Here is a 10,000-nt window from a genome sequence, read left to right as displayed (position 1 = left end):
CTCATGAGTCAGTATGAACTCTCTCTTTATGAGTCACTTACATATAAAACCACAGACTGGCAACGGCCTCAAACTTAAGAGTATTTTGTCTACAACATTAGTCTTAAACTTGCTCAGCATTAAACTTAAGAGTATTTTAGTCTTTAAACTTCTTCAACCTCAACCTCGAGAGCATTTTAGTCTTCAGATATCAACCTCAAACATTAGTTTTTTTGTGGATAAAATTCTGAGTATTTTTGGCTGCAAACATCTTCAACTTCAAACTTGACTGTTTTTAAGTCTTGAGATTTTTCAACCTCAAACTTGAGTATTTTTAGGCTTCAAACGTCTTCTCTGTCAAACTTGAGTATTTTGTCTTCAAGCTTCTTTGATCTCAAACTTAAGAGTATTTTTCCTACAACCTTAGTCTTAAACTTCCTCAGCCTCAACCTCAAGAGCATTTTAGTCTTCAGACTTCAACCTCAGACTTGAGTTATTTTGTCTATAAAATTCTGAGTATTTTTGACTGCAAACTTCAACTTCAAACTTGACTATTTTAAGTCTTTATATTAAATCTATTGTTTAAGACTTTAATCTCAAACTTGAGTAGTTTTTGTCTATACATTTTTCAACCTCAAACATCAGTACTTTTAGGCTTTAAACTTCTCTGTCAAACTTGAGTATTTCTGTCTTCAAGCTTCTTCGATCTCAGGCTTAAGAGTATTTTTAGTCTTAAAACATCTTGAACTTCAAACTTAACAGTATTTCAATCTTTAAACTTCTTTGACCTCATTTCAAACTTCTTCAAACTCAAACTTGAGTATTTTTGCCTTAAAGTTCTTTAATCTCAAACTTACGGGTATTTTTAGTCTTTGAACATCCTGAGCTTCACACTTAACAGTATTTTTGACTTCAACCTCAAACCTGAGCAGTTTTTATCTATAACATTTTTTCAACCTCAAACTTGAGTATTTTTAGGCTTCAAACTTCTGTCAAACTTGATTATTTCTGTCTTCAAGCTTCTTCGATCTCAAGCTTAAGAGTAATTTTAGTCTTCGAACATCTTGAACTTCACACTTAACAGTATTTCTGTCTTCAGACTTCTTCAAACTCAAACCTGAGTGTTTTTGTCTATAAACTTCAGCCTCATACTTAAGTCTTCAAAGTTATTCAACCTTAAACATTTTATTTTTGTAAAAGTATTTTCTCTTCGAATATAATCCTCAAACTTGAGACAATTTTTTTTCAGCTTACAGTATAAAACATACTTTAAAACAAGACATATTCACTGCACATATAACACTGCACAACTTATAAAGAATTCAGTACATGCATCTTGAATACAAGCAAATGCAGAACCATTAGTTTTGAATTCACAACATTTTAAGCATAAAAATCATAGCAAGAACAGCTGGCACAAATCTTTAAATGTAACAAAGCAAATCACATTTATTCAAGTCTTAATATCCTGTATCAGTTACACCTCCCAAATCCTGTTTAAGGATGTCTTAACTGGAAAACAACAAGTTGTTTCAATGTTGCAAAGTGAGAACATGCAGCATTTGATATCAACATGCACACGTTTGTGTGCATTTGTGTGTGAGAAATCTGATCCTTACTTTTGGCCCTAAAAGCAGAACACAGCACCATTGTCCATTAGACGGAAACACGTGGGAGGGAACAATAAAGGAATAGATTGCTGCAAACGTGATGAGTGAGTTGAAAAGCTTGTAAAAGAGTGAAGCTGAGTCACCACAGAGAGAGAGACAGAGAGAGAGAGAGAGACACACACACAGCGTCCTCATTACAAGTCCGTCTATCTGTCCTGCATCTGTCCATCTGTAAGCGCTCGATAAATTCGAGGGCTGAGTCAGCGCAGGATAAGAGAAGCTGCCTGCAATTTGAAGCAAAAACAACTAGCATGTTAATGTCAGCACGAGCAGACCTGGTGAGATATGAGCAGCGTAAAAGGAATCTGACTTAAACCAACAAAGAGCCACCAACACAGCAGTGTGTCTGTAAAGCACAGATCTTATGCATTAGAGCGTGCTGTAGATGTGCTGACTGTGAGCAGACTGTAAACATTCACCACAACTCGGATCTTAATAAAAGCCAGAGGCGGTTTGTAGTCATTCTGGTCTGGTGGGTTAACACTGCAACCGTCTTTAGATTAGGATCAGTCTTGAAGTGTCTCTGACACACGGTATCTCTCATACGAATGACGTTTTTAGACGCACAGTGCTGGACGTTCACGGCACAAGCATACGGTTTCGTAGTTCAGCAGATAAGAGCGGATTTACACACAGCAGAGAGTTATTCGAGGAATAACAAATTCCTGAACGTCAACGTCACACGAGTCTGAAGGAGTCAACATGAATTATAGTCTGTACTGTAAGAGCTGGATGAACGTCTGATGACTGCAGTGTACTAGAGTATGCAGATCACAAGCACAGAACCAAAACTCTACATGCATTTTATACGCAAACTGTGAAAATACAAAGTGCTCCTTGAGGTTAAACTTAAATTAACACGTTTGACTCAAACCTGAATATACAGAGCTGCTCCATCAAAAGTCACTTTCACACGTTTAAATCAGGTACGAACAGATTATTAAGGCAACAACTTCACATTTACTAATTTTACAATGTATAAAAATTTACAATTTTAATATTAATATGACTGAATCATTTTTTCAATTTACAAATATAAAATAAGTAATTGAAAGAATCAGATATAAATAGCTGTTTAAGGAAACAACTGCATGTGTGCAAGTTTACAGTGTATTATATATTTCACATGCTATAAGTTTGTAGTATATGCAAGTACAATAAATGCATAACTCTTTGATACTATTATAGCCTACCTGTATGTAAGTAAGGTTTTATTAAACAAATGCTCAGTTTGGCATATATTATGCACTGTTAAAATGATAGGTAACCAGAAATATGATCATATGATCCTCATGTGTGTGTGTGTGTGTGTGTAAAATGTAGTATCATTCAATCCTCAATCAACCTGAGTACATGAACTTACATTCCAAGAAATGAATCAATTTTAAGAGCCTTTAACAAGTATAAATAATAGCCTATACTGTAAATGGCGACATTTGAGCATGTTCGTGTTTACTGTATATTAACTGTCAAAAGTAGCCTAATTTAATATGCAATTTTGTAGAATATATAAGTGAAATAAATGCGTACTCGGTGGTGTCTCAAATCCCAGTTCGCTTCACACTATGACTGTTTCCCTGCATCAGGTGTTTTCCGGATCGGAACGCACTTATGATTAAAATGCTGCTGTCTAGGAAGGCAGCTCTGTGTGTTTTGAAGCACTGCGCTGTTCTGGAGTTAAACGCATGAATCGAAACTTGTTTAAGCATGAAATAGCGCGTGTGTTCGCGTCTCACCTCCCGAAACAAGTGCGCTGTACTCCGCTTCCTCTTTAGTGCGCGTGAATGCGTCTTAACCCGAAATAAAGGGTCTCTCCGGGTCTATCTCCTCCGTGTCTCTGTGTCTGAGCTCGTGAATCTCAGGGTATTTATCTCGGAAGTGATGATGCTGATGCGGGGCGGGGAGAGAGACAGGACTGCCCGATAAGTGTGTGAGATCAGTGAGTATACTATAATAACGTGCATGTCAGTGATGTAGGCTAATACTCAACATAACATAAGTACGTGAAAAATATACTCAATGTACGCATTGCATTAGACAATATCAAGAGTCAGTTATTTTAAAGCAAAAAATAAAAATGAATAGGCCTAACTCATTGAAATTCATTGAATTTACTAATTTTTTTATGGTAAGTGGTTGCAATCAATTAAATAAACAAATTTAGCTGAAAGCTACTCAACTAAATTAGTTTATTTAAATATAGCTAAAATAAATTGATTGCAACCACTTACCATAAAAAAATTTAGTAAAATAAATTAATGATTTTTTTTCATGATACTTTTTATCTCACAATTCAGACTTTTTCGCAATTCTGAGAATATTTACCGGCAATTTTGATTAAAAAAAAGAGAAACTGAATTGTGAGGGGGAAAAATGGGCAAGAAGTATCCTAATTTTATTTATCCTACTTATTAGAAAAAATAATTGCGATATTATTATGAAACGATTATTTCGAGAGTTGTAAATTCGGAATCTGAATTCTGAGTTTATCTCTCGAAATTCTGAAAATGAAAAAGACAAAATTACGAGATATCCTATAAACTGGCTATTTTGGAAAAAATTCTCTGAATTTAACTGCAAGCACAAACTAATACTGTGAAATTAACAGTACTTACTTTATTAATAGGCTACTTTACATTTGTAATTCCGTGGCCAAAACGGGTTTCTGTAAAAACACACCACGAACAAACATTTTGTGACATTACATTACTGAGACATAATCCTGCTCTGAAAAAAAATCTGTAGAACAATTTTAACAACAAATACACATCAAGTGAAATTTTACAGTATAGAAACAATGAAAAAGTGTTTTCTCTTACTCCAATAATTTATTAAAATATATATATTTTTACAGTCTGTGCAAATGACGAGAACTGTCTTCATCAAACTAATAAAAGCTAATATAAATAAAAGTAACACTTTACAATAAGGTTCATTAGTTAACATTAGTTAACTAACATGAACAAAGCATGAACAATACTTCTACAGCAATTATTAATCTTAGTTCATGTTAATTTCAACATTTTCTAATGTATTAGGCTATCAAAAGTTGTGCTTGTTAACATTAGTTAATGCACTGTAAATAAACAACTGTATTTTCATTAACTAATAATAACAAAGATTGGTAAATACTGTAATGAATGTATTGTTCATTGTTTATTCAAGTTCATGTAATACATTAACTAAAGGAACCTAAGGCTGTACAATTTGTTTCTGATAGTAGCCTAATTATGCTTTGATTGCAGAAAACAAGAATATTCCTGCTTCATATTTTACAGTCTAATTTCACTGTACATCTGTTAGTCCATTAGACTCTTCATAAAGACTGTGCTTTCCTCAGCAGAAAATCAACACAACAAATGAGAAAAAAACCACTGGTCTATTGAGGGGAAATCATTGTGATGTACTAACTTGTGTCATGGACTAGAAGGGATCTAAACACCATTGGTTTTGGTCTGGTTTTCCCTCGAGTGTGAAGGTGTCAAGAGCACAGAAAGTATAATTGAAGCTAATTTAAAAGAGACTCATCTTAAATAGCGATGAGGACTTGGACCACTAATATTGACAAGGTCACAGAGTGATTTTGTGATATTGATTTAACACACACACACACACAAAAGACTTTAGATAGGCCTATACAAGTTAATATGGAGTCATTTTCGTTTAATTGCCTTTGCCTCTTTTTAATCCACCAATATAAAAATCCAAAGAATACCAAATCAGACCCTTTCTGTAATTCTTGCTGGATCAAGTTGCTGAAAGAATAGGTTGAGCAAATGATTCAATGACTCTGTCAAATTGTTTAATTCCTGATCCTGAATAAAACAGTTAGAACGAATCGTTTCAGTGGATGATTCAATGACTCACTTGGTTGTTTCGTTCCTGAATAAAACGAATAGCTTCAGTGGATGATTCAATGACTCACTCAGTTGTTTCATTCCTGAATAAAACGAATCGCTTCAGTGGATGATTCAATGACTTGTTCAGTTGTTTCATTCCTGAATAAAACAAATCGCTTCAGTGGATGATTCAATGACTCACTCAGTTGTTTCATTCCTGAATAAAACGAATCGCTTCAGTGGATGATTCAATGACTTGTTCAGTTGTTTCATTGCTGAAAAAACGAATCGCTTCAGTGGATGATTCAATGACTCACTCAGTTGTTTCATTCCTGAATAAAACGAATCGCTTCAGTGGATGATTCAATGACTCACTCAGTTGTTTCATTCCTGAATAAAACGAATCGCTTCAGTGGATGATTCAATGACTTGTTCAGTTGTTTCATTGCTGAAAAAATGAATCGCTTCAGTGGATGATTCAATGACTCACTTGGTTGTTTCATTCCTGAATAAAACGAATCGCTTCAGTGGATGATTCAATGAATCACTCGGTTGTTTCATTCCTGAATAAAACGAATCGCTTCAGTGGATGATTCAATGGCTCGTTCAGTTGTTTCATTCCTGAATAAAACGAATCGCTTCAGTGGATGATTCAATGACTCACTCAGTTGTTTCATTCCTGAATAAAACGAATCGCTTCAGTGGATGATTCAATGACTCACTCAGTTGTTTCATTCCTGAATAAAACGAATCGCTTCAGTGGATGATTCAATGACTCACTCAGTTGTTCTAATGCTGCACGAAACCGCATTGTTGAATGAATGATTCCGTGAAGGATTCAATGAATCACTCACTTTTTCATTCCTGAGTAAAACAGTATTGTTGAAAAAAATCGGTTCAGGGAATGATTCAGTGACTCGCTCAATTGTTTCATTCAACAAATTAATATTCTCTAACGAATCAAATGAATGCTTCAATACATGAATCCAATCATTTGTCGCCACCTATTGATGTAACAATGTAACCTGCAGAAAAGGCCATGTACAATCTTTACCACTGATACCCAGACAGAAAAAAATCAGCTGTTTTATATAGTACGCTTGAGTCTGAAGTTTGGTGAGCTTTAATTTAGCCTAATTTTATTTTATTGAAATGTTATTTTCGTGAGCTCTATAAGGAGCAAATATGGAACAATCACAAGCGATTTTCTAAGAGCCAACAATTCTAGAGGACAATGCCAAACTAGATTAGTAAACAAGAGAAGAGAACTTCTTATGTCATATAGGTAGTGCTCTTCGTGAAGTCAGTGAGTTAGTATTATATGACTCAAACATGTTTATTATCTGATTAATGTTACACTCAGATTATCTCCTTGTTTCATCAAGTATTATGCACAATCAAAGGAAACATCTGTATAAACCGCAGCTGGGACGCTTCAGGACGTCACATCTACGCCATCTTCATCACTCACACCCGAACATCCGTGAGTGGACGCAAGTGACCTCTAGAATTTCTCAGATGCGGCAACATGTGATTCTTAAGAGCATCTGATTAAGAAGATTTATTAGTTGTTTACCCCACTGCTGTTTATTTACTCAGCGATGACATGTTTCCACCGGCCACATCTGAGAGATTCTGCATCGCTCAGGACAAACTAGCCAAAAGATCCAATTCAGTCATAATGACACAGGACTTCAGGCTTATCATCATCGCACCGTGGTTATTTAGGGTCATAGACGATCTTGTAAACTGAAAATGGGCCTGTAAAATGAAAAAAAGGCCAGTGAAGGAGGTGTCTCCTAAGAGCTCTGAGACCCAGTCAGATCATCTTATGCCATAATAAATAAAAGTATTTTAATACTGATTTTGTTTTCTATTGAGGACATGAATGCAATTGTATTAAATCAAACAAGAACTCTTGACATTTTTAGCAAGGTCCAATAGATATGTGACAATAATGTAGCAATTGGTATTCAAATGTCAATCATTTGACAGAAGAAAAAAAAAACAAATGAAGGAAACTTCAGCTTTCAAGGCTGAGAAAGGTTATATCTGGCACCACAGGAACTCAATCTTTTGGAGAAATGATCCCAACAGGATGCAGCAGTGATTCAAGCGGAGTGTGAGAGATGGAAGAGGAAATGCAAAGCCATGGAAATTTATACAATGCACAACATATCTGTAGGTGATTCTGATTTAAAATATAGCTTTTAGGAACATATAGAAATGCCATTTTAGTGACAATTTTACTCGTGCATTAAAAACCAGAAATAATTATCATTACAAACTTTGAGACTGGCTTGAAAAAGCATGGCCTGAAAGTTTAAAATGACTTTACATATTATAAGATAGATGAAACATTAAAACATGATTTAAAAATGCATTAATATTATTAGTCATTTATAGCACATTTCTGAGTATAAGCAAGCTGCATTGTAAATAAAATGTATTACCGTTATCATTACACGTTTTATTAGGTCAATATTAGTGTCATTTATTGCAAAGAAAAAGCCACAAACAAACTTTGCAAGCAAAACGTTTGACATAAATTGGTCACACTTTATTTTGGGGACCACTTCTGACTATTAACAGACTATTAACTATGACCCTTGCCTCATTTAATTCATAATTTGCTGCTTATAAACAGTTAGTTAAGATTAATTATTTGTTAAGTTTATGCATAGGTTTGTATTAAGTGATCTAAAATATAATGCAAAACAAGGCATTTATATTTGCTTTATAAGTACTAATAAAGAGCCAATATGCATGCTAATAAGCTAATAGTGAAAGTGAAAATAGCTCTCTAGTGTTGTAGTGTGTGGAGTATAGGAGCCTACTGAGAGCTCAGATGTTTCCCTCGTCTGCGCTTTCACAGTATTTACGGGAAAGGCAAGATTCAGGAAGTAGAGAAACCAACTCAAGGCTCTTCTACTTTCAAACTCAATCCTAAAACATGCATTGACTGATTTAATGAAAGAAAACAGTAGCTGTGTGTAGATCGCAGGAGTAATCTCTTCTAAAACGGAGGAAAGTCTTCTGGAGAGTGTTTTTTCAGATCAAATCTGACAGGTAAAATCACCTCACATTGATGATGAGACAGTGTGTCAGAGTCAACACGAGCCGCTTTATCACAGAAATACAGTCTATTCTGAATAAACAGCTTTACATATCTAAACTACAGGTACTTTTCTTATGTAATACAGCAGATTTTGAAAGTCTGTTAAACTGATCTTGTGTACAAAGATACTTTGTGAGATCAGAAAGTTACATGAACACAGAAAGTAGTTCACTTTCTCATGTTGATGTCTCACACACACACACACACAGGACACATAGACATATATATAAATAAAATCATAAGGACCTCATCGGATGTCAGATGTAGCTCAGGTTATGGGACAAATTCTAAGCCTTTACACTCAAATACAAAACTGTCCTACATAAGTAGTTTTGTAACATTAGTTGTATATACAGATATTGTTCTGATAGTGTTCTCCTCTGTAGGGTTTGTATGTGAGTAATCGAGGGCCTGTCATGAGCCGTCCTCCCTCCATGCAGTCGCAGATGTGTGGCCCCTGGGAACTGAAAGAGCGGCTGGGAACCGGAGGCTTCGGGAACGTCACTCTCTGGCAAAATAAGGTACAACGTGGTTCTTTTTTTCGTTAAAACAAAGAACTGAAAGAGGGGCTGAGATACAGAAGAGCATCGGAACAGCATTGCACATTCATAAATCTTTTGCAGTGAATGGGTGCCGTCAGAATGAGAGTCCAAACAGCTGTTAAAAACATCACAATAATCCACAGCACTCCAGTCCATCAGAGAAACAAAAAACAAATCTGTCACTGAGATGGTTGCTTCCAACTAAAATACAAGTCTCTATCCATAATATTCCTTGCTCCAGTGAAAAAGTGGTCTTGTCTGAATCAGGAGAGAAATCTGCACGGATCAAGCACTGTTTAAACAGTCCAAAACAGCTCTAAACAAATAAGTGTGTGGCTTTTGATGAGAGACAACAAGAGATGGACTTTTTCACTGGAGGAAGTGTTATTATGGATGAAGAAGAAGCAATGGTTTGAAGTTAAAAACATCTTGATGATAGATTTGTTTTTTTACAAACACACAGCTTCTTCTTTCTCCAGATGTTAACTGATGAACCCGAGTGCTGTGGATTATTGTGATGTTTGTTTGGACTCTTATTCTGACGGCACCCATTCACTGAAGAGCATCCATTGATAAGTGAAGCCGAATTTGTTTGCATGAATAAAACAAACTAAAACATCTACATCTTGGATGCCTTGAGGATGAGGACATTTTCAGTACATGTTTTTTCTTATTTAGACATCCTTGTTGATGCTGGAATAATGATGCTATCAGGCATTCGGCTTAGTTTTAGGGTTTAAACATCATTCCAATCAGCTTTTCCTGTAGCAATGGCATGATAACATTAGTGATGTTGTGATAAAAGGATTACAGTGTTGTATTTGAAGTGAATCAGGCTGATTGGACAGACAT

At 35.3% G+C, this 10,000-nt stretch overlaps 2 protein-coding genes across 3 annotated transcripts in view; one reads left to right on the top strand and one right to left on the bottom strand.

The window, feature by feature from the left end:
* LOC132114986 (tissue-type plasminogen activator-like) overlaps positions 1 to 3,520 on the bottom strand; it is a 21,566-nt gene extending 18,046 nt beyond the window's left edge. Inside the window, exon 1 of the mRNA XM_059523403.1 lies at positions 3,386 to 3,520. The gene's annotated coding sequence lies outside the window, so the exon portion shown is untranslated. The remainder of the gene's footprint in view (positions 1 to 3,385) is intronic.
* A 4,820-nt stretch (positions 3,521 to 8,340) lies between these two features.
* LOC132114985 (inhibitor of nuclear factor kappa-B kinase subunit beta-like) overlaps positions 8,341 to 10,000 on the top strand; it is a 31,799-nt gene continuing 30,139 nt past the window's right edge. The window contains exons 1-2 of one of the 2 annotated variants that reach the window (XM_059523398.1): positions 8,341 to 8,557; positions 8,993 to 9,127. In XM_059523398.1, coding sequence (XP_059379381.1) covers positions 9,023 to 9,127 — 105 coding nt within the window. In that variant the 5' untranslated portion in view covers positions 8,341 to 8,557; positions 8,993 to 9,022. The remainder of the gene's footprint in view (positions 8,558 to 8,992; positions 9,128 to 10,000) is intronic. The other variant, XM_059523397.1, reaches the window with a different exon arrangement.

This window comes from Carassius carassius, chromosome 34 (assembly GCF_963082965.1).
Source record: "Carassius carassius chromosome 34, fCarCar2.1, whole genome shotgun sequence".
Classification (NCBI taxonomy): Eukaryota; Metazoa; Chordata; class Actinopteri; order Cypriniformes; family Cyprinidae; genus Carassius; species Carassius carassius.
The sequence above is the reverse complement of the archived record's forward strand: the minus strand, read 5'-3'. Positions and strand labels throughout refer to the sequence as shown.